At 48.2% G+C, this 23,016-nt stretch overlaps 2 protein-coding genes and 1 long non-coding RNA gene across 4 annotated transcripts in view; 1 reads left to right on the top strand and 2 right to left on the bottom strand.

The window, feature by feature from the left end:
• LOC126085423 (hemicentin-2-like) overlaps positions 1–23,016 on the bottom strand; it is a 418,976-nt gene that overhangs the window by 101,869 nt on the left and 294,091 nt on the right.
• LOC126085440 (uncharacterized) overlaps positions 1–23,016 on the top strand; it is a 197,088-nt gene that overhangs the window by 82,782 nt on the left and 91,290 nt on the right. The window contains exon 3 of one of the 2 annotated variants that reach the window (XR_007519274.1): positions 20,640–20,662. The exons of the other annotated variant lie outside the window; for it this stretch is intronic. This is a non-coding gene — a long non-coding RNA (uncharacterized LOC126085440). Of the gene's footprint in view, positions 1–20,639; positions 20,663–23,016 lie in introns of those variants that run through there. 2 annotated transcript variants of the gene reach the window in all.
• LOC126085439 (carcinoembryonic antigen-related cell adhesion molecule 1-like) lies at positions 1,262–17,039 on the bottom strand. Its single transcript, XM_049900827.1, has 9 exons — positions 16,956–17,039; positions 15,669–16,025; positions 11,628–11,906; positions 10,997–11,251; positions 7,355–7,633; positions 5,096–5,225; positions 4,107–4,159; positions 3,401–3,420; positions 1,262–2,179 (listed from the first exon to the last, which is right to left on the bottom strand). Exons 1-9 carry the CDS (start codon positions 17,017–17,019, stop codon positions 2,060–2,062), a joined length of 1,557 nt encoding a protein of 518 aa, XP_049756784.1. The 5' UTR covers positions 17,020–17,039; the 3' UTR covers positions 1,262–2,059.

Raw genomic sequence — 23,016 nt, 5'->3', positions numbered from 1 at the left:
GTGGAGGTCCTTGTGAATGAGCTGTATTGCTAAATCTGAGTGGCTGGAACTTCCTCTGTGGGCAGTATTGTTTGCCCCTAATAAAGAGGCTCAGGAGATCTTTCACTCATGGAATCATCTTCTCTTCCAGAGGAAGGCGGGCAGTTCCTTCCAGGCAGGTTGGAGCTATGGCCTGTTGCTTTCAGGTCACTAGAGCAGATGTCTTCAGATTTAGAAATATACTTATTCCAGTTCCCCATTGAGAAATTTATACCCTCTTTCTTCTGCCTATAAGGTATCAGCTGTGAGGCAGCATGTTCTTTTCTGCTATATATAATTTTTATTACAAATAAAGAGCAAATAAATTTTAAAAGTAATTCAGAAGTGGCCTTAGCCAGGCAAAATTAAATAACACAGCATAGAGAGGATGAGGGGAAGTCTACAGTGTGTATCAGGGCTGGAAAACCCTCAAAGAGGTACCTGAGTTCACAGAACTCCCAACTAACCCTTTAAGAGGAAGTCTCTTAGGCAAAGCATGACATAAGGTATTCAATATCCAATAAAATATTTCTTCTAACAGCCTCAAAGAAATTCTGTCTGTGTAGAGGAAGGTTGGGTGGGAAGTACATTTTCCTCTCCTTCTCCCTTTTTATTCTAAGGCACATGGGAACCCATAGACCCTATCAGAGAAAACAGAAATTTCAGAGGCTGTTTAAGAAACCTGAGGTTCTGTCATCATCTTCCTCTCATGTCCTAATACCCGCTCACAGCCCTTGTCCCCAAGAGGCATCAGCACCAGCGCAACTTTCTAAGTTGTACCCAGTGCCAACAGTGTGAGTGACAGTGTTCCTTTTACGGGGCTCCCACTTCTCAAGAACCAAACACACCTTGGCAGAAGCCAAGGTTTCCTGAGAAGAGCGAGGGGGCAGACAGACACAATGGAAGGTGGGATGCACAGGCAGAAATGTGGAACAGAGTGGTTGTTGGAGATTGGTCTGAGATGCCCAGAAATTGAGTTAGATCCATTTCTAGACAGGAATGAGGAAAGCCTCTCCTTGCTATTTTCTATTTGGAGCCCCTAATAAAGAAGCCTGGAGGAGCTCCTGGCCAAGGGAACCTGAGGGATTTTGGCAGCTTCTTTAACCAATCTTTCACCAAAGTCAGATTGGCCTATATAGGTAAAGTACATTAAAATAACCTCTTTTAGAGAAATAATAAGTGGTTACAAAAATTAAAATAGCAGAATGTCTCAGAGAAATGATGAACACCCAATACCCCAAAATTTGCATTTATTAACAATAATTTAAATAATTCTCTGAAGGGTAGTTCTCTGATTCTTTTCTCAAGTCCCCAGCAGATTGTCTGTGTTACAACTGTCTCCCTCCTAAAGCTATAGCCTTCTCTCTGTGGGCATTTCCTTGTATAAAGTCCATAAAGACAGGAAAGATACATGTACTTTTGCATTTTCCACTAGGAATTGCCTGTAGATCTTGGCAAATAGTTTTTCTAGTTGCTTCTAGTGGGTTCTCTTGAGACAGGCTTGCCAGAGTTTTCGTTGGTATCCTTACCTTAGCAAAGTACTTAGGCCCTGATCCTATAGGTAGACAAACCTGACAGTGGACAGAGGTGTAGAATTTCTCAGTACAGTATTGGTTATATATTTGATTTTCACACTGGGCTTTGGAGAGACAGAAGAAGCAATTGCTGCTTTTACTTTTTCTCTCTTTTCCCTGCACATTAGTCTTGAGGTTACTGCAAATTAAAGTTAGACTCTGATGGGACAGGACTCATGTGGGAAGGAGTGAGTGTGCTTTGAAGAGGTAAGTTTTAAAACATCGAGTCAGGGGAAGGATGGGGAGGTTCTAGGAACTCTTCTCCAAATTGGCTTTGCCAAATTTCAATGACGTCTATTGCTACTGAGGGAGGGGCTGTGACCTGGTAGCCTGGAGGTACAGTGTTAGGGAGTGAACAGGTGGCGGTGGGGGCTTCTTTCCTTTTCCTCTGAGGGTAAAGGGATCTCCTGGTGATGGGGATGAGAGAGGTTTGGAATAAATACATCAGCAGTGCAGGACAAGTTGCATTACTTCTTTTTTACTTCTGAATAGATTGTTTCTGTGGCTGCTGGGGATGGGAATGCTGAAGTCGATTTCTCTGGTTGCTGGGCCTTGAAGTTCAGGGAAGAATATGCAACTTCATTGTCCTGAAACGCATGAGAAACAATTAAATCAATGTCAAGGGTCATGCCCTCACCTGACCTAGTGTGTTTCAGCACCACTTACTATCACCACTTTGGAACTTTTAGCTTCAGAGAAGGGCTTTTGTGACCCATTATCTCTTCTCTGCTTGGTAAACTCCTGTTGAATGGTCATTAGAAGAGATACATCATAGTATTCATACAATGGAAGACAATACAGCAATGAGAATGAACAAACTATAGATACCCACGACAATGTGAGTGAATCTCACAGAACATAACATTGAACAAAAATAGGCAGACACATACAAGGATATACAGGAGTTTTCATTTATATGAGAGAAAATCAGTAAAACTAATCTAGAGCATTGGAAGTCAGGATAGTGGTTACTCTTGGGTGGGCAATGACTGGAAGGGTTTTTTTAGGGGTAGGTGCTGCTTACATGGGTGTGTTCATTTCATGAAAGTTCATACATTGTGAAGGTATACTTATGTTTTAAGCATTTTTCAGTATATATGTGCACTGTATTAAAAGATTAAGATGAGGAAAAGTTTGTAAAATTATTATAAAGGAAATAGGACCTCAGAAAGTTCTTTATCATGGGAATTATCTTTTGACAGTGAGAGCAGGATCAGACAGAAGGTAGAGAATTATTTAGTGCCTTCTTTGTGCTGGACATTGTGCTGGGTCCTTGACATATGATGTTTAATTCCTTCAGCTTTCCTTAAGGAAGGCAGAAAACTACAGATGACAAAGCTGAGAGTCAAAGAGATTAAGTTACTTGTCCGAAGACACAGAGCTACCAAGAGTCACAGGCAGGATTCAAACACAGGGTGGGCATAATTTCAAAATCCAACTTCTTGCTGTGAGGTAGACTCATTAACCAATATTTCTTCGTTGCTACATTGAGGAACTTTAACCCAAACATAATCTCACATTTGTGACTTCAAGGATAACTCATTCTAGGGATTTTACTTAGAGGGGATTGAGTTTATGTTAATTGTGTTGGAATGATTTGCAAAAGGATAGGGAGAATGGTTGTACAACTTCAAGAATGTAATCGATGTCACTGAATCGTACATGTATGAATTGTTGAGTTGGTGTATGTTCTATTGTGTATACTTTCACCACACAGACACACACACTCACACAGACAAACAGAATAACTCATTTCATTCAGAGATATTTCCATGAGAAAATGAGCCAGTGAAACTGGCTATGCTTACCGTGTCAGAATGGTCCTGACCTGGGGAAGGAAAAGAAGAGTTTCAAATCCGTGAAAATGCAAAGCTGACTTACAGCCTTAGAACAGTGTGTTCCTAGGCTGTTGTGATTTCTGCTGAAGGAGGGGGCAGGTGGTGGAGATGGTAAGCAATGGGGGTGGCCCATGATCAGTTAAGGAATTCCGCTTCCTTAGAGCCTGTGGTCCAGCAGCATTAGTGCCAGAGGAGGGGCAGGTATAGAGCCGCAGGAAGCCTCAGTCCACTTCTGAGGATTCTACCAGTTCACAGGCCTTGATTTTTGCCCATATGCATTCTGAGGAACAGGATCCAGAGGCAAGGAGGGGCAATGAGACCCACGGCACCAGGAGCACCCACAAGACAGGGAAAACTCTCACCAAGGGAGAATGCCCACATCCATAATAGAGGCAGGAGGGGAAAGAGTAAGGATGAGGAAATGACTCCTGGAAATTTGTCCATCTTACTCAGGCCTGCTTGGCCTGGACAGAGTGAGCATTGCTCCTGGGGCTGTGTCTCAGGGGAACCTTTTGAGGTAAGGAAGGGTGTAAAGACCTATTCCAACTTAAAGTTGGGAAACAGAGATCCCTCTGTAAAAATTCAGAAGGCAGGATTTGGGGATCCAGGGTTCTCTGCTAGGGTAGGGCATGTGGTGGATCTTTCCAGCTCTCATCGGGTGAGTGGCTTTACTTACTGTGGTTGGATGCTGAGGGTTTGTGCTCTGTGTTATCGCGCTGGTCGCTTGCCCTAAATAAATATCAGACATCGTGACTGCTATTGCCAACATAGGAACGTTGCTTCCTGAATTCAGAAGGACAGTTCAGCAGCAAACTCCTCAATGTTCATTTACACCACCCTTGGTACTACCTTTCCTTTAGGGCCTTGTTTCTTCAGTCTAACCACTATCTCTTCTAGTGTTGACTCCTTTCCACTTGCTAAATGTGCATATTTGTTGTTGTTGTCCTGTGCCATCAAGTCGATTTGGGACTCACAGAGACCCCACGTGACAGAGTAGAGCTTCCCCATAGGGTTTTCTAGGCTGCAATCTTTGTGGGAGCAGATCTTCAGGTTCTTCTCCTGTGGGGCAACTGGGTGGGTTCTAACCCCCAACCTTTCAGTTAGCAGCCTAGTGCTTAACTGTTGAGCCATGAGTGCTCCCATTCTTTATCAACGGCTTCTGAGTCTACTTCTACCCTGAGACCTTTCCCCTTTTGTTTTCCCAAGGAGTAGATACTGTTTTTTTCCCTCACTATATTTATTGTCAGGAGGTCTTTTGGCTGTGTCTGCTTTCTCTCAGATTCAGTTCCTGTCCTATCCCTCCCTCCTCTGCTACTGTGGTCACCAGAGCACCTGGCTCACTTTCTCTTGCTGTTGCTTTCATTTCCTCATTTTTTCCCCTTTTGAACCCTGGCTTCCCTGACTGGGGAACAGAAGAACATAACTGGGCATTCCCCTCTAAATGCAGATGGGGATGGGAATATCCATGTCCAAGAGACAATGGGGTACAGGGAGATGAAGGCCAGGGAGGCAGAGACCAGGAGGCCTTAATGCTGAGAAGCAGGAGTTTAGGAAGGAGGAAGAGGAGGCCCAGGCCCAGAGGCAGAGGTGGAGAAGAGTCCTTTCCCTCTCCTAAGCATGGCGGCCAGCCTTTGAGGAAGCAGAACATGAGGAAAGGCATCATACCCGGTAGTGTTTCTGATACACAGAAAGTACACCAGGGTTACTACCACAGCCACCACAGCCACCGCTCCAAACACGATGCCAACAATGGTTCCACTTGGGAGGCCAGAACTTTCTGGAGCAGAATCATAATCTGTCACGGGAAGAAAAAGAAAGGAAATTATTTTACATTGGGGGTGCTCTGGGAAATAGCTCTCAACTTGAAGGGTCTCTACTCATTCCATCAAGGAATAGTTTTCATAGAAGGTCACTGTGAGGCGGTTGATGGACTACCCCTGCAATTTTTTCTCTCTCACTGTGTTTCCAGGTTGATGATCCATCTTGTCTCAATTCCGTCCTGGCTTTTCTGCACTCAGATATTTTTGAGGCTTTGGAAATGTGAGAAACGCTGATGGCTATTTTTGTGTTATTAGAACTTCCCTCTTGACTTTCCACTTTTTCGTGGTTACATCTTGTTCTCAGTTGCCTGGGTATGGCAGCCATGAATAAGTACCTCTCAGATCTCCTGTGGTGAGTTTTTAACTGAGTAAAGGGGCAGGCTAATGCACTCTGAATTCACCACCTGTTTGTGCAGAGACCATGCTTCCCACAGGCTGCAGCAGAGGTGCTACAGCAGACCAGTTTTTGGGAGACAGTTTCTTCTGATAGGTGACTGGCTCGAGGACTCGCCATAGGCCCTGTGAAAATGCCCTTAGAACCACACTGCAACCTAAAACTTCCTTCCCTCCCTTTCTCCTTCACAGGGATCAGATCTGTGTCTTGATCTGGGACTCTCCCAGGCTCCTCCCACTCCTGCCCCATTTCCCTTACAGGCATTTTCCCTGATAAAGTTCTTGCTTGTTTAATGGCAAGAAAACTCACGGATGAAGCTTAAATTTTGCACTTAAGTCTTTTTTTTTTTTTTTTTTTTGCATTTGTTGTTTTATTCCCTTTAATAGTGTTTTTCTTTAATTAAATTTCCAGTGTTGATATTGAATGTGTGATAGTTAATCTATCTACAAGGGGCACCATTCTAGTCACTATAATTTCAATCCAGACTTTGTGTAAATTGATTTTAAATTATAGTTTTTTTTACTCTTTAAAAGAATCGGTAATTATAGAATAAAGGGACTGGCCCGGAAAGGCCGTTCAACAATTATTTTAAATGCTTTTTTCAAGAAAGCCTTTCTAGGTTTTATTAGCAGATGGTTTCAAAACCAAATATCACTTCCATTGATTTTCCCAGGTCTTTAGGCATTTTCTTTTAGGCATTATCAAAAATGGCACAGATGGTTAAGTGCTAGTCTATGAACCCAAAGGTTGGCCACCTTGGAAGAAAGTCCCGGCAATCTGCACTTAATTTTCAACCCCCTTTTTTCCCTCCCATGTTTAGTCAATAATCATGTCCCAATGGGTTTCTCTGTGATGCACTTTTTCCCCATATATAAGACTTTCTGCATCTGTTTCTACTTTTCTCTATTGCTACTATTTCGGGCTTAGCCCTTACCAGTTAACCCAAGGCTGACTGTTAATGCTAGATACTGTTTGGAGCCCTGGTGGTGCAGTGGTTAAGAGCTCATCTGCTAACCAAAAGTTTGGCAGTTCAGATCCACCAGCCACTCCTTGGAAACCCTATGTGGGAGTTCTACTCTGTCCTATAGGGTCCCTATGAGTCAGAATTCATTTGATGGCAACAGGCTTATGTGCCATGCCCTGTGCTAAATACTTTACATTTATCTCATTTGATCCTTACAATCATCCTGTCACACAGACATTATTCCCATTATATAGATGAAAAAACTGAGGCTTAGAGTGGTGAAAAAACTTACCCAAAGTCTTATGGCTAATAAGAGGTGGATCTAGGATTTGACTCCAGGACTACCTGACTTAAAGCTTAATGATAATAGTAGGAATAATAACAGCTAACATTTATGGAACATTTTCTATTTGTGTGGCATTTTGCTAAGGGTTTAGTTGATTATTGCATTAAACCTTTAAAACAATCTTGTGAAGCAGGCGAACTTACTGCAATCTTCAGTTGAGAAACCTGAGGCTCAGGACATTAAGAACCTTGTGCCAGTTTGCACAGTGGATATCAGCCCTGGAATATGACACTTAAAAACATCTTTGTTTTAGAGACTGAGCTCTTGACCACTTTACCATTACTTACTGTAATTGTCTCTTAACTGATATTCTGCCCCTGTGACATTGATCCGTTCTGTATACCATTGGTAGAGTTAATCTATCCAGAGAAGATGTAGGAGTGGATGAGGGGTCACTCACATGTCACAGTCAGGTTGAGGGGATCACTTTTGCTGGAACTGACTGGGTTGTAGACCTCACATTGATACTCCCCAGTATCCTCCCTCCTGACGGGGTCTATGGTGAGGGAGCTGTTGTCCTGGGACAGCGTCGTCCTCTCCGTGAGCGGCAGGATCTGCCCTTTGAAGATCCATCTGATGGAGATTTCAGCATGGTTGGTGAGGCAGGTCAGGGTCACAGGGCCCTCATTTTCTGTGACTGTGGTGTTGCTGGCTTGGATGGAAGGCTTTGTCACTGACTCTGTGGAGAAACAGAGGAGGTGACTGTGGGAGGGCCTGGTGCTGGGGCTACTCTTCTTCCTGTGATATCTCTGCCAGATTACAGGTCCCATGGTGAGCTCTGAAAGGTGATCCAGAAGGTGGTCCTGACCCTCTGCAGAGGTTATGTGTCTGTCTAGATATTGATCTGTAAGGACATGGTGGCCTATCCCCTCACTAGGAAATAGGTGCAGCCCACTGACTCCCTGAAGTATCTGCATATCTGCACTGGGACCTCTTCCCAGACCACATGTCCATCCACATTGTCATCAGGTGGAATTTTTCTTCTCTAGACACTTGTGTGACCCTTTCCGAGGGCCTCCTGTGACTTTGTAACAAATCAGGTGCCTCTCTAGTAGACAATTTTGAGGGGGGAAATGGCAGGCTGCCTGTCCTGTCTATTTCTGGGACAGGGCAGCTTCACATACAGAAGGGAACGTGTTTCCTTTTTGTTAAATAATAGAGAGTAAGCCTGGCCCAGTCATCACTATCTTAGGGCTGCACTGTTTTAGCAAGATTAGGAGACAGCACACCTGAACCTGTTCCACACTCCTCAGCCTGAATACAGATAGTCAGAACAGGGCTGGTGAACAGGTTTGCGGGGGACAGAGCAGAGAGGCAGAGCTCCATCCGGCCATCACCCCACTGGAGGTTGTTTCATCCTCTCATTTGGGAAAACATGTGAGCCTGTTGGAAGACTTGTGTGTCCCTTATAGCACGTGGAGTCAGTGAAAGAAAACAGATGAAAGAAAATGACAACTTAGTGACAGAGAGAACACTAGACCTTGAGGACTCTTCTTTCCTCTCTCACTCTGAAGCTCCCTGACATTCCATGGGGCTTTCTGAGGCTGACAGAGCCCCATCCCCACATTCCAGGCTGGACCCAAGGACTGGCCTGAGAAATAAGAAGAAAAAGTAGAGGGAATAGTTTCAAGAGATGTAGTCAGAGGGCTCAGGGACAGATTTTGGGATTTGTGTGTTCCCAGGGGACACAGATTGGAAAATAACCTCTTAAAGGATTTTTTTTTTCAGAAAACCAGACCAACGTCCACCCCAGAGCTCAGTGCTGAAGTTCCAGGGAGCCACTTACCAGAGACTGTGATAGTCTTGATGGTGGTTCTATTGAAGCCAGTGGCATTGTTATGGACATGGCAGGTATAGTTCCCACTATCACTCACAGTGATGCTGGGGATAAAGAGCACTTGTGTGGATTGCAAATAGGTCCCATTGATAAGCCAAGAATACTGTGCAGGTGGGTTGGAGGTCGCATTGCAGGAGAGAGTGAGGTTGGCCCCTGGTGGGTAATACCAGTATGAGGGGGAAATGGTGGGGGTGTCCAGGCCATTTGGAGCAAACAGAAGAAAGCCATTTTGTGATGTAACCGGAGGGAAGAGGAAGCTCCCGGTCTGATAAGGGCCACAGCATCCCTGTGAGGCTTGTTTTAAAAAGTCCCACAGAATAACCTCCTGACTTTTCTGGGCCTACTCTGAGACCATCAACCGGTTTCTCCCGTCCCAGTTCTTGACCCCGAGCATCTCAAAACAGAAGCAGCCCCTCCCCTCCTTTTCTGGTGGCATGGCTAGACCAACCCAGATTTACCTGGGAAAGGAAGTCATGGCCAGCCTGGGTGTCCAGGGGCTGAGGGTCGGTGTACGTGGACCTGAAAGGACTGACGTGGCCTGGCTCTAAAAGTGTGGACTTGGGGAGGCAGCCTGTGCCATGTGGAAACAAAAGTTACTCACAGAGAACATTCAGGATGAATGGGTCACTACGGCGGGCATTCACTTGGTTCCAGGTTCTACACTCATAGGGTCCTGTGTCATTCCTTGTGACACTGTATACAGTAAGGGTCCTGTTGTCTGAGGACAGCTCCAGCCTGTCAGTCTCTGGGAGCCTCTGATTGTTTATCAACCACAGGTAGGTTGTGTCCTGAGTGTCAGGGCCACACGTTAATGTTACAGATTCCTGGTCTTCCACGGGGTTGGGGTGGTTGCTGGTGATGAAGGGTGTGGGTAACTCTGTTGTCAGATAACAGACAAATTACCCTGTTTAGTGTCTTTGATTCCTGCAAAGGCATCTTTCATCAGAATTGGCATTGCCTATCTCTCAGGCAACCTGGAGTCTTTAAAATATAAAGCAGGCCCTTGTATTACAAGATAAATACCTGACAATTTGAGTGCTCAGAGAATGTAAGGCCTACCTACCTTATTCTGTCTCTGGGAAAAAGCACAGACTTTCTCAAGTGCTAAGTAGCAGTGTTTACTCAAGGAAAGTCATAGGACTGGGGATCAGAGATCATCCATGGCCTCTCCTGGGCTCTTCCCTGACCAGCTGACTGCCTGGCTGACCTTAGTTTCCTCACCTGGAACTTTTGATTGCTGAGGTCCCTCCAGCTGCACAATTCTATACTGCCCTTATCAGATGTGTCTTCTGCGAAACACAACTTTTTGTTTAGAGGTATCCCAGATGTGAGTCATGATGGGACTTCTAGTTGTTCTTAAACCTGAGGATATGGGGCAACCCGTCCTGGAGACTAGGTGTCATGAGCAGAAACTACACTTAAGGAGACCAGGAGCAAGCCCGGTGGTCAGGCTGTGGGGCTTTCAGATGAGGGGCAGTTCTTACCAGTTTTTGATGGTGACTAATGAGATGCCATGGCCCAATAAAGGACAGAGCCAAGTCTAAGGGATGGTTTAGAAAAGAGTCCGGGAATAGGCAGGAGCTGTGGGACTCTGAACATCACACCAAAGACAAGGACAGGAGTCACAAGTAAAGTGTGCCTCCAGGCTTTGGGGACTGCACCCTCCCCAGTCTGACCACAGGTGGCATCAGAACAGGGCTGGTGCATGGGACTGCAGGGGTCTGAGCAGAGAGGCGGAACTCCTTCCTGCCCATCGCCCCGGTGGAGGTTGTTTCGTCCTCTCATTTGGGAAAACATGTGAGCCTGTTGGAAGACTTGTGTGTCCCTTATAGCACGTGGAGTCAGTGAAAGAAAACAGATGAAAGAAAATGGCAAGTTAGTGACAGAGAGAACACTAGACCTTGAGGACTCTTCTTTCCTCTCTCACTCTGAAGCTCCCTGACATTCCATAGGGCTTTCTGAGGCTGACAGAGCCCCTCCCCACATTCCAGGCTGGACCCAAGGACTGGCCTGAGAAATAAGAAGAAAAAGTAGAGGGAATAGTTTCAAGAGATGTAGTCAGAGGGCTCAGGGACAGATTTTGGGATTTGTGTGTTCCCAGGGGACACAGATTGGAAAATAACCTCTTAAAGGATTTTTTTTTTCAGAAAACCAGACCAACGTCCACCCCAGAGCTCAGTGCTGAAGTTCCAGGGAGCCACTTACCAGAGACTGTGATAGTCTTGATGGTGGTTCTATTGAAGCCAGTGGCATTGTTATAGACACGGCAGGTATAGTTCCCAGCATCACTCGCAGTTATGCTGGGGATAAAGAGCACTTGTGTGGATTGCAAATAGGTCCCATTGATAAGCCAAGAATACTGTGCAGGTGGGTTGGAGGTCGCATTGCAGGAGAGAGTGAGGTTGGCCCCTGATGGGTAATACCAGTATGAGGGGGAAATGGTGGGGGTGTCCGGGCCATCTGGAGCAAACAGAAGAAAGCCATTTTGTGATGTAACCGGAGGGAAGAGGAAGCTCCCGGTCTGACAAGGGCCACAGCATCCCTGTGAGGCTTGTTTTAAAAAGTCCCGCACGATAACCCCCTGACTTCTCTGAGGGTGATCTGAGATCATCAACCGGTCTCTCCCATCCCAGTTCTTGACCCCGAGCATCTCAAAACAGGACCAGCCACTCTCCTTCTCATCTGGTGGCATGACTAGACCAACCCAGATTTCCCTGGGAAAGGAAGTGATTGCCAGGGCCAGTGTACTTGGACCTGAGAGGTTGGATGTGGTCTGGCTCTGATAGTGTGGATTTGGGCCAGCAGCCTATGCCATGTGGGAACAGAAGTTACTCACAAAGAACGTTTAGGATGAATGGTTCACTACGGCGGGAATTCACTTCGTTCCATGTTCTGCATTCATAGGATCCTGTGTCATTCCTTGTGACACTGTATACAGTAAGGGTCCTGTTGTCCGAGGACAGCTGCAGCCTGTCAGTCTCTGGGAGGCTCTGACTGTTTATCAACCACAGGTAGGTTGTGTTCTGAGTCTCAGGGTAACATGTTAAGGTTACAGAGTCCTGGTCCTCCACAGGGTTGGAGCTGTTGCTGATGATGAAGGGTGTGGGTAACGCAGCTGTTAGATAACAGAGAAAAGATTATCCCATTTAGTGTTTTTGATTCCTCCAAAGCATCTTTCAATCAAAGCTGGCATTGCATAGCTCTCAGTCAACCTGGAGTCTTTAAAATATAAAGCAGGTCTTTGTAGTACAAGATAAATGCCTGACAGTTCCAGTGCTCAGAGAATGTCAGACCTACCTGCCTTATTCTATCTCTGGGAAAAAGCCCAGACTTTCTCAAATGTAATGAAGTAGCAGTGTTTGTTCATGGAGAGTCACAGTCTGGGGATCAGAGATCACCCGGGGCCTCTCCTGGGCTCTTCTCTGACCAGCTGACTGCCTGACCGACCTCAGTTTCCTCACCTGGAACTTGTGCTTGCTGAGGTCCCTCCAGCTGTACAGTTCTACATCGCCCAGATCAGGCGTGTCTTCTCCGAAACACGATTTTTGTTCAAAGATATCCTAGATGTGGGCAGTGATGGGACTTCTAATTGTTCTTAAACCTGAGGATATGGGACAACCTGTCCTGGAGACTAGGTTTCATGAACAGAAATTACACTCAAGGAGACCAGGAACAAGCCCAGTAGTTGGGCTGCGGGGCCAGAAGATGGGGGGCAGTTCTTTCTGGTGTTTGACTGTAACTGACGAGATACTATGGCCCTATAAATGATAGAGCTGAGTCCAAGGAATGATCTAGGAAAGAGTGAGGGAACAGGCAGTAGCTGACTGGCTTAGGAAGCAGAACCATGTTCTCTTTGGTCTTTAGTGTCCCTCCTCCCGTGGCTAAGGGCAGGTGAGGACCATGTTTATCTTTCCTGGGATGCATGTCGATGGTTTCAAATGCAGAGGGATTACTGGTGGCAAGTAGGGGGAGCACGAACTTGCTGAAGATCTAGCCCTCATGGACCATTTGTGTTTCGTGGATCTGGTATAAATTCCATTAAATGTTTAAATTTCTTCTGTATGTGAAAATTATTATTAATGGTTTAAAGATCTGAGGCCAATTGTCTGAAGGAAGATTTCTCTAGAGAACACTGGAACATCTTAGGCCAAGCTCTGAAGTCTAGCAAGGACCACATTATGGTCAAAGGAAGATGCTGAAGCCTGTTTGAAACCAGAGACTTCCTGGGTGGGGAGAGAGAGTAGATCCTGCTAAGGGGACAGAATTGATCAGAGGGAATTCTGAGGTGTCTCAGTACAAAAGGAGGAAAACATCACATTAGCAGAAATTATGTGTTATATTAATCGTTTTAGAAAAGAGCTCCCTGTCACTGATGCCTCATGGAGAGTCGGGTACAATGGGAGGCAACTCGACAGAGGCCTGTAGAATGTTTCCTTTCTTTTCTTTAGACCTCATGAGTGATGCCATCAAAACAACAACAAAACAACAACAACAACAGTAAAAACAACTAGAGTTTAATGAAACCGACTAGCTAACTGCCTGACCAACCTCGGTTTCCTCATGTGGAACCTGCCTTTGCTGAGGTCCCTCCAGCTGCACAATTCTTCATTGCCCAGCCCAGTTGTGTTTTCTCTGAGATCTCCCTGTTTAAGGATATTCTCGAGATGGTTACGAGTGGGACTTTTCATTGTCCTTAAACCTAAGGAGATGGGGCAGCCTGGCCTGGGGACAGGGTGTCATGAGCAGAATAACACCCAGGGGGAGACCAGGAGCAAGCCTGGTTGTCAGCCACAGTGATAGTAACTGAAGCGACAGTGGCTCATGCATCTCCCATCTGAGGACTCCACCTCATGACCATGGTGGTGTAATGAGGAAGACATTTGGCTATGGAATAGAGAGTAAACTTAATCAACGGCACATGGTCTGGAAGCTCCACCCTGAAGAAAGTTCTCAGAACTACTGTGGGACTGTGAGCATCACACCAAAGACAAGGACATGAGCCATGAGTACAACGTGCGTCTATGCTTTGGGGGCTGCAGACCTATTCCCTCCGACTTTCGCTCATGGTTGGATCGGTGCAGACAATGGATCAAGGTGTACATCCATCCTGCATGGCCTGTCCCACATGTTGGCATCACTAAGGGGAAGAACCCTGGACAGAGACATAGTGGAAGCTTGTTCTCCTGGGGACTTGGGTACATTGGCTGGTGGTGGAGTCCTCCCAGTGGCTGGTGCTTAGACTGATTTCTTTGTCTTTTACTGTTTCCTGGGAAGGGGAGCCTGGCCATAGCATCGGTAGAAGAGAACATGACTGTCAGTATCTGGGGAAAGGTTAAGTGGTGGAGGAAGCTGTGTAGCAGGGCAATTCCAGCTGAATTGAAGGAGGAGGAAGATGAGGGACATGGAAGGAGCAGACATAGCCAGAAATGCCCTTGGCAGTGAGCAGCGGGGGTTCATGAGTTCACAGACACGAAGATCCAAGGGTTCCCATGTGACCCAGAAACAGGACCAGCACATCTGAAACCCTCTCCACTGAGCAGCACCAGAGTCAACATGAGACCTGACCCCCGAGGCAGCTTTAGGAGCAGACAGCCAGAGGGAGGGACCATGGGTCGCAGACACCTGGAGTGCCCGGGGGCCCAGGGTAACTGAACATCCTGGGAACCTGGAAGCAGGGAGCGTGTGGACTGGCTGTGTGGGGGTGGAGGCCTGGACATACCTGGCACTGACTGATTGTTGGTGTAAGTAATTTAGTTACAGGGTAAAACCAGATTAATTATTCATTTGCTCTGACACCGCCTCCCCCCAACAAAATCTCTCCCTTAGAACTGGGGAGTCTACGAAGAAAGGATCTAAATGAGTGGTTGCTCTTAGTGTCTGCACCTCTAATAGGGCCACCCAGGCTGGAGGAAAGGTCAGGGCTGTCACTGCAGACAGGCCTTGGTGTGATTCTGATCTGCTAGTCATGGTCTGTGTGACCCTGATTCAGTGACTATTTTCCTCCATGCCTCAGTTTCTCCTCAGTAAAATCAGAGACAGGATAAGGGGTATCTGGCTTGCAACGTTGTCTGTGAATTAACCTTAAAATATTCACAATTATCCGACCTAAAGCTGGGTACAGAGGCGCTGCCCAAATAACCAGATAAACGGCATCTATAATTGTTTGTCTCAAGGAGACGGCACCCTTAGGTCGAAAAGGAGCTGCCTGTAGCATCTTCTTCCCTTTTCCTTCCTCCCGGAGATGCTGACCTCCTATGGGGTCTTTTAAGCTGCCCGGGGCAGTCAGCTAATGGCCTGGGGCCCATGGCCATCTGTGGTCTCGAAATTGAGTCTCAAGGGAGGGACTCAGCTGTCCAGAATAGCTCTTGGGGCTGAGCCCTGGCTTGTCACCAGCTCCAAGTGCTCCGGGACTTGGGCAATCAGTAAATTGTTCCTCTCTACCAGACCTGTCATGGAGGCCAAGATGCAACCCTGGCTGCAGGCTCCTCAGGATCACCTGGAGTCTGAAGGCCTGGGACAGGGCCTGGGGCAGGGACTTCTGGTGCTGACCTGCTCTGTGAGGATCCCAGGGCCCCCACGGGCCAGGACCTGACCTCTAGGCTGTTTTTCAGAACCATGTTCACAGGAAGGAGACCAGGGGGATGGACCGAGTGATCTCCCCCTGTTGAGTTACTCCCCACCTGAGTCTCCTTCACTCTGCTGTGAATGTCTTCAGGGTCTGGATTCGGGAAGGGAATTCTGATCTAAATGCTCAAAACCTAAGTATGGAATGCAGAGGGGTGTATAGGCCCTGCAAAGGGTCCAGGCCTGTCAATCTTGATCTTTAAAGTAGAATTAACCGCACCCCATGCCCAGATGTCAGAGAGGAGTTACTTACGGTATACGCGGATCTGTCCAGCTATCTCAGTGGGACCAAACATGGTTGTTATTTGTAGTGTGTAGACTCCTGAGTGGTTCAGGGTGACATTCTGGATCAGCAGCGACCCGTTGTGGTATATTGTCTCTCGACCAGTGTAGGCAGGCCCCAAAACTTTTGTTTGAGTTTGTGATGCATATGATACAATTCTATCATTGTTTCCTGTACTTTCCCCTTTGTACCAGATGTAGACGAAAATGTCTTCTGGTGGATTGCTGAGAAGTAGAAGAACATCATTTCCTTCAGCAGCATTGAGTGGCACCGATTCAATGGTGGGTTGGGCTGGGATGGATGGGCTCCAGAAGATTAAAAGTGAGACTAGGAGGGAATGAGAGAAGTCAATCAACATTTGGACAGTTGTATTGGGGTGGAAAGTTGGGGCCCGTGAGTCTGAGCAGGTCTTTTTCAGCCCTTGGACATGGGGTTTGTGTGTTTCCTAAGTCAGCATTACTTCAGCGCCTTGGAACCTGTTATTTCCTCTTTTTCTAATACTCTCCCCCTGGTGTCTTTATGGTTCACTCACTCACTGTCCTCAGGCACCTACTCCCACTTGGTGGTGTCCTTGGGGGCTGCCTTCCCTGACACCTCATTTACAGACCCTCTCTCTTCACTTTCTGACCTTTCGCCGCTCTCTGTCCTCCATGGCACTTAGGAACCCCTGACACCCCATACAGGTCTATTTGCTTCTCTGTCTCTCTCTCCCCTAGACATGAGCTCCACGAGTGCAGACACTGGTCTTGTGTGTTGTACCCCTAGTGCCCAGATAGGTCTGCAAATACCTGGGGGAATGAATCAGTGAAGGTTCCTAGGGCCCCTACAAGTCGTGGTGTTTATTTGTCCATTTCTGAGATTGGTAGGTATTTCAGAATTTGTTGTTTTCCCCAAGATCATTGCTCTGGAGTCGATTCTGACTGATAGCGGCCCTGTAGGACAGAATAGAACTGCTCCATGGGGTTTCCAAGGAGCACTTGGTGGATTCCAAATTCTCTGAACTTTTTGTTAGCAGCTCAGCTCTTACCCACTGTGCTAGGAGATAATTAATTTGGAAAACATGTAGCTTTTGTGGTTTTACTCCCCATTACCAATACCTGTTCAATGACACTTCCTGTTTCTGGGCCCTCCTCCCCCTTCTGTGTTCCCTCCACTGCAGCTCCACAGGGAGCTATCTGTCACTCCCCAAACCCTTGTCCTCCCAGGAGACCCCAGCTAGTCACTGACCCCCCAGCCCAGAGAATCTTCCCCTCTCACCTGTGAGCAGGGACCCCTGCCAATGGACACCCCCTCTGCGGGGAGATGCTGAGGGAGGCTCCATGGATCTCTGCTGCCTGCTCTTTGCGCCCTCTGTGGGGAAGAGCTCTGGCTCCAGAAATATAAATGCTCCTGCCTCAGACGTGTCTGCTCTGCTGTCCTTCCTCCCTCTGCACTGAGCCTCCTCCTGGGCGGAGCTTCCCCGGGTCACGTGAGGGGATTCTCCCCTAGATAGCCTCTCTCCTCCCCTCCGCTTTCATTTCTGGCCCATAAGTTCCCTTCTTTCCTTTTCCTGTCTGTTTATGTTTAGGTTCCCTGGAAACTGCTGCTGCCTCTTGCCTGCTCAGCCTTTATCCTTCCTCCTACCCCATCCTGATTGTTGGGGTAGGGACAACGCTAGGGACCTCAGCCTCCAGGGCTGGGCATTTCCCAGAGCTCTGGGTCAGGGTGCACAGTCACCTCTCCCCTACCGTTCTCTTTAATCCCATTTGGCTTTTCCCTTTAGAGCAGGAGCCTGGGGAACTCTTGTCACCCGGGATGTCACCTGGCTGTGCATCAGAGTCACCTGTGGGACTTTATAAAGCAGCCAGTGTCCAGGTGATGCCATAGAAATGCTGCTTTAGCAGCTGCCCAGGTAATGCTGATGCCCATGCAGGCTGAGAGCCAGCGATCTGTGTGGTGGGGCGGGCTTCTCACCCTCTCCCATGCGTATGTAGAGTCTGAGGGCCCTGTTAAATGCAGATTCTGACTCAGTGGGTGCGAGGTGGGCCTGAGAGTGCATCTACCAGGCTCTTAGGTGGTGCTGATCCTTCTGGCCTGTGGACCACACTTGGAATACCCAGGCTGTCAGGGACCTCTGCTCCTGAGAATGATCCGCCCACATCAGCATTGGCCTCTGCCATTTCCTGGTCTCGGGTCTGTGAGCAGCAGACAAGGAACCGCTGGGGTCCCCTAACCCAGGGATGATTTCCCATGTGACACAGAAACCTGCTGGACACCCAGGGCTTTCCAGTGTTCTGAACTGCACTAACCCGTTAGGGACCCTATAGGACAGAGTAGACCTGCCCCACATGGTTTCCAGTGAGTGGCTGGTAGATTCGAACTGCTGACCTTTTTGTTATCAGCCACGCTCTTAAGTGCTAGGCCACCAGTCTCCTCAACTGCACTAGGAAGACTGGATTACTTCCTGTCAGAAGGTCAGAGATGCCTGAAAGGGTCAAGCTGGGTGATGATGGGTGAGAGGGACCAGCCTTCTTTCTCTGGTGTGACCAGTCTGGCCTCTGCTTCCAGGGACAGAGACATAGGATGTGGGTGTCCAGGAGGGAGTTACAGTTCCTGGGGAGTAAAAGGGGAGCTTTCCTGGTTGTCCTGAGGAGAGAGGACTGGTGGTGGGAGGTCAGGGGGCTGTGGGCTCCGTGTCCTCAGGGAGATGTTTCAGGGACACTGTCTCTCTCTGGGGTCTGTGTGGCTGAGCTGTGGCTTACAGCCCATCTGTGTAGCCTCTGTCTTCTGCTTAGCTGACTTTCCTGTGGACACCTTGTCTTTCCCCACGGTTGTGCCCAAGCAGGGAGTGAGTGGCTGCACAGGAACCCCACAGGTCCTCAGAGCCCCAGGAAGGAGGAGCAGGACAGAGCTGACACCTAAGAAAAAAAGAAAAAAAAACACCTAAGAAGGACCCCAAAAAGTCTGTTAGAGTAAAGGCTGGAAATGAGGCTCCATCTCCACCTCAGCCAAAAGCCAGGTTCATTCCTCAGGGGAAATAATTTCTGTTTCCTGTGTTATGTTGCCCTCTGGCGGACTCGAGGAAACCTGCAGCCAATTTCTGATGTACCAGGGATGCTGTCCAGGCTCCACAGGGTGTGACCTGGCACTGACCCTGGACAAAGCTAGGCTTTGACCTCCTAGCTGCAGGTCAGCCCCGGATCCTGTTCACTGTGGGTCTCCAGCTTCCCTGAATTCACCCACGTGCAGGTGAGCCCAGGGAGAGGATGTGAGTTTTCCGAGGACCCCTGGTTCCAGTGTCAGGAGGACGGTCCTTCCAGGCAGATGTTCTGGCCTTGAGGAACTCTCTGACTCCAAGGTTTAAAAGGCAGGGCCCGATGAGCAGTCTGAGGCTGCAGGAGTGGGCAGTGGTTTGGGAGGCTGGTCCCCCACTGCCCAGTGTTTCCCTCCATCGCAGCACTGGGGCGTTGCATCGAGGCCATCTGTGTCCTTGTCTGTTGTCCACTGGAGTCCTCCTCACAGGGCCTAGGCACTGGAGTAGCTCCCCTCTGGGACTCAGGGATCTGTGAGGTTCCCGGTAGGGGAGGTAAGCCCCCGTGGGCCCTCAGTCCCTCTGAGGTGGAAACAAAGGCCAATCCTGTGGTCTCCAGTTGCCATTCGGCTTGGTGACCTCCTCATCCCCAGGATCTCTTGGGGCTGGTGACACAGTTCAGGGGACCAGAGGCAGGTATCCCCACACAGCAGGGACCCTGAGGGCTGGGGCTCAGTCCTCCCTTGTTGTAACTCTCTTGGACCTCGGGTCTAGGGTTTTGTTCCAGATACAGACTCTCTGTGAGAAGAGAAAGCACAGAGGCTCCCATCCCAGGCCCTCCTGGGCGACTTGATGCCACTCACAAGCTAGAGATCGGGGTGTGTGGTCAGTTACCTGGGAGCTAATCGGGTCTGACCTCTCACTCTTCAGGGGGCCCTGTCCTCTCCCTGACACTATGAGAGGTGAAGGCCCATGTCCCTGGGACAGCATGGGGCACTTGCTGGCTTCCTCCCATGTGGACACCAGTGCCCTGTGTCTACACAGATTGTGCTCCACCATCAGGAGTCAGCAGGTGAGGTGATGTGTGCTTTGTCCTCCTCCATTTAACCAGTATTTACTGAACATCTGTTATGTGTCAGGCATTGGGCAAGGCACTGGGATTCCACAGTGTAGAAGACAAACATGTTTGGGACTAATGAGGCAAGTATAATGGAGACATGGGCTATGAAGGGCAAGTATCCGGAGTATCTGAGCTAGTCTGGAGGTCACAGAGAGCTCCCTTGGGAAGTGATCTTCTGGCTGAGCCTTGAGCTTGAGTGGGTGATAGCAAGTGAAGGGTGGAGGGTGTGGAGGGGATGGAGCCTGGTGCAGAGGGAAAGGCCTTCAAGTGGGAGAACATGGCTCCATGGAGGAGATGACAGAGTCCAGTGTGTGGGGAGCTTGAGAGTGAGGAGAACTGTGATCTGAGGCGACACCGATGAGACTCAGATCTTGCTGGACTGTGGGTGATGCTGAGGGAGATCAACAGCCCTGTTTGAGGGAGGGGTGTGTGGGGCTCCAGGCTATTGAGTAGCTCTTCTGCCCTCTGGTGGACAGTTAGAAAAGTGTAGAAGGAAAAGTTATGCCAAGTAGTTTTTTTTAATTTGATGTGAAATTCACATAACATAAAATTAACTATTTTAAATAACCAGAGAAGTTTTTATTCAATATCATCCTGTAATCATTTGGGTCACTTCTGTCCTCCTCCGCATGTTCTCTGGATGGTAAATTCCTAGAGAACAGGGACTGTCCCCTGTCAATCACAGGTCTGCATACAGTAGGTGTTCATTCAGTAAGTGTCTGGCAGACAGAGCTTCACTCTGTCCCCACCTGATGTAGTAGCTGCAGCAAGGTGCATCCCTATCTGGTGGCTGGTGCCTTCCTTCCACAAGGATGTGGACAGAATCACAAAGGCTGGTCTCAGTGGAGACTCACTCAGTGAAGGGGAAGGGGCTGGAGGGAGGCCTGGGCTCTGGGTTCTGAGGACCTAGGAAGTCTTCTGGTTTTTATAAGATGGTTTTATATGTTGTGTTTAAAGTCACACAGGAAAACGCATTAGTTGTAAAAGACCAGAATTATAAACCTGTATAAAATAATGTGTGTCAGGTCCTGCCCCAGTTCCATTTCCAGGACATAACCACTTTTGCATTGCCCATATTGCATTTGGAAAATCTTCTGCAAAAGACCTCTTCAGAGTGTTAAAAAGCAAAGATGTTACCTTGAGGACTAAGGTATGGCTGACCCAAATCATGGTGTTTTCAGTCACCTCACATGCGTGTGAAAGCTGCACAATGAATAAGGAAGACTGACGAAGAATTGACACCTTTGAATTATAACGTTGGCGAAGAATATTGAATATACCGTGGACTGCTAGAATAAAAAGTCTGTCTTGAAAGAAGTACAGCCAGAATGCTCCTTAAAAGCAAGGATGGGCAGACTTCATCTCATGTGCTTTGGACATGTTATCAGGAGTGACCAGTCCCTGAAGAAGGACATCGTGCTTGATAAAGCGGGGGGTCAGTGAAAAAAAGGAAGACCCTTAACAAGATGGATTGACACAGTGGCTCAACAATGGGCTCAAGCATAGCACAAATTGTGAGGATGGTGCAGGACCGGGCACTGTTTCGTTCTGTTGTGTGTAGGGTTGCTGCAAGTCAGAACTGACTTGCCGGCACCTAACAACAACAACAAAAACCACTTTTGACGGCTGATGTGAATCTTTCAATAATGTTTTCTTTGTTTACAGCCAAATTATTACTGAGTGAGATTGTTTCCTAACATTCTCTCGGAGTGAAGCGTGTCTGGTGGGCATGTGCCAAGCTAATTCATGTTGATTGGCTTCAACCATGTTTGTTAAGTGGTTCTTCATTATTTCATTGCACAGCTACACTGTGATGCTTTATCCACACCCTGTGCTGGTTTGGAGACTGTTTCCCACTATACATAGGCACAAGCAACTCTGCAGTGAACTTCCTTTTACAAGTGTCTTTACTGCATGTGGAGGTGTTCATCTCTTTCCTGCAGCACATATCTGGGAAGCTCCCTGTGCTGGCCTTTGTGCTCATCACTAGACTCAGCAGACAGCGGGACCGGCACAGTCCTACCTTCCAAGAGCTCAGAGGTCGGGGAGGGTTCTTAGAAATGCATCCTGGTCGGAGGGTGTGCGCATTATCATGAGATAAACATACAAAATGATTTGCATAAATGTTGCACGTGCTAATTTCCATCACAGGTCAGACATGAGGAGCTTCCAGAAGGAGGGCCATACACTGTGGTGACAGATGTCATTTCCACTTGCCGGGAGATTGTTGCTTTGTCCACAAGAGACCATGAGGGCTGACAGTGACTGCCGGGCCAGAGCAGAGAGGACCTTGGTGACTACTCAGATGTGGGATGTGATGCAGGAGAGGGTGTCTTTTCCCATTCGAGGGAGAATAAGTGCCTCCATGGGCGCCCAGGTGACCTGCTATATTGGGCATCATAAGTGGTGAGTGAGAGTGTGGGGACCACAGGGATGCAGGCCAGGCTGGACCTGAGCCCCTGAGAAGGACAGGGCTGAGGCTATAGGGATCAGATTTGCCTCTGTGGGTGGGATGTGATGGGAATGAGGAAAATGGGGGGACTGTGAGGGACCCCAGTCAGTTTTCTTTCCCTGTGGTCACAGGTAGAGTGTTGGAACCCACAGGAGCAGAGCCCTACATGGGGAAATAAGTCTTTAGGCTCCACTCATCCTTTGAGAGGGTTGTTTACTCTTCTGGGAAGGATAAAACCAGCACGAGACTGGACCTGGAGGTCTGGGTAAGTATCCCAGGACTCAATACAGCCCAGCAGCCCCTGAAGGCTGGCCTTTGGGGTAGAGGAGAAAGCCAGTGGTGCTGACTGGCAATCCTCGATCCTGGGCTTGGGCACAGGTGAGTTCATTTGTGAAGGGCAGTGTGTCAGAGGGGGACACCACTGCCGGGACTGAATAGGGCAGGAGGGCTGGGAAGAGGCCATGTCCATGATATACCCACCATCCTTGGTTGCTCTTTCATGGTCATGTTTGTGTGAACTTCAGATGGCCCCATTTCTGTGCTACCTGCATTCCCAGAGGGGCAAACACCAGGAGCTGTCCAGGGTCCCATGTTCTGGGGCAGTGTGAGAACAGTGCAGTGCTCCCCTGGCTGAGCGTGGCTCTTGTGAAAATCACCCTTTCCTGTGAGTGTGGTCCCAATCCCGTCTACCTCCAAATCTTAACTGCCACAGAATAGAAACAGGGGTTAGTGTAAC

Source organism: Elephas maximus, chromosome 11, assembly GCF_024166365.1.
Source record: "Elephas maximus indicus isolate mEleMax1 chromosome 11, mEleMax1 primary haplotype, whole genome shotgun sequence".
Lineage (NCBI taxonomy): Eukaryota > Metazoa > Chordata > Mammalia > Proboscidea > Elephantidae > Elephas > Elephas maximus.
This window is presented reverse-complemented; position numbering and strand designations above follow the sequence as displayed.

Excerpts from the sequence above, each read along its gene's own strand:
- LOC126085439 (XM_049900827.1), bottom strand. The coding sequence starts at position 17,019 with ATGGAGCCTCCCTCAGCATCTCCCCGCAGAGGGGGTGTCCATTGGCAG. Across the intron at positions 16,026-16,955 it reads GCAGGGGTCCCTGCTCACAG|TCTCACTTTTAATCTTCTGG; the intron begins GTGAGAGGGGAA and ends ATTCCCTCCTAG. Across the intron at positions 4,160-5,095 it reads TGTATCAGAAACACTACCGG|GGCAAGCGACCAGCGCGATA; the intron begins GTATGATGCCTT and ends ATATTTATTTAG.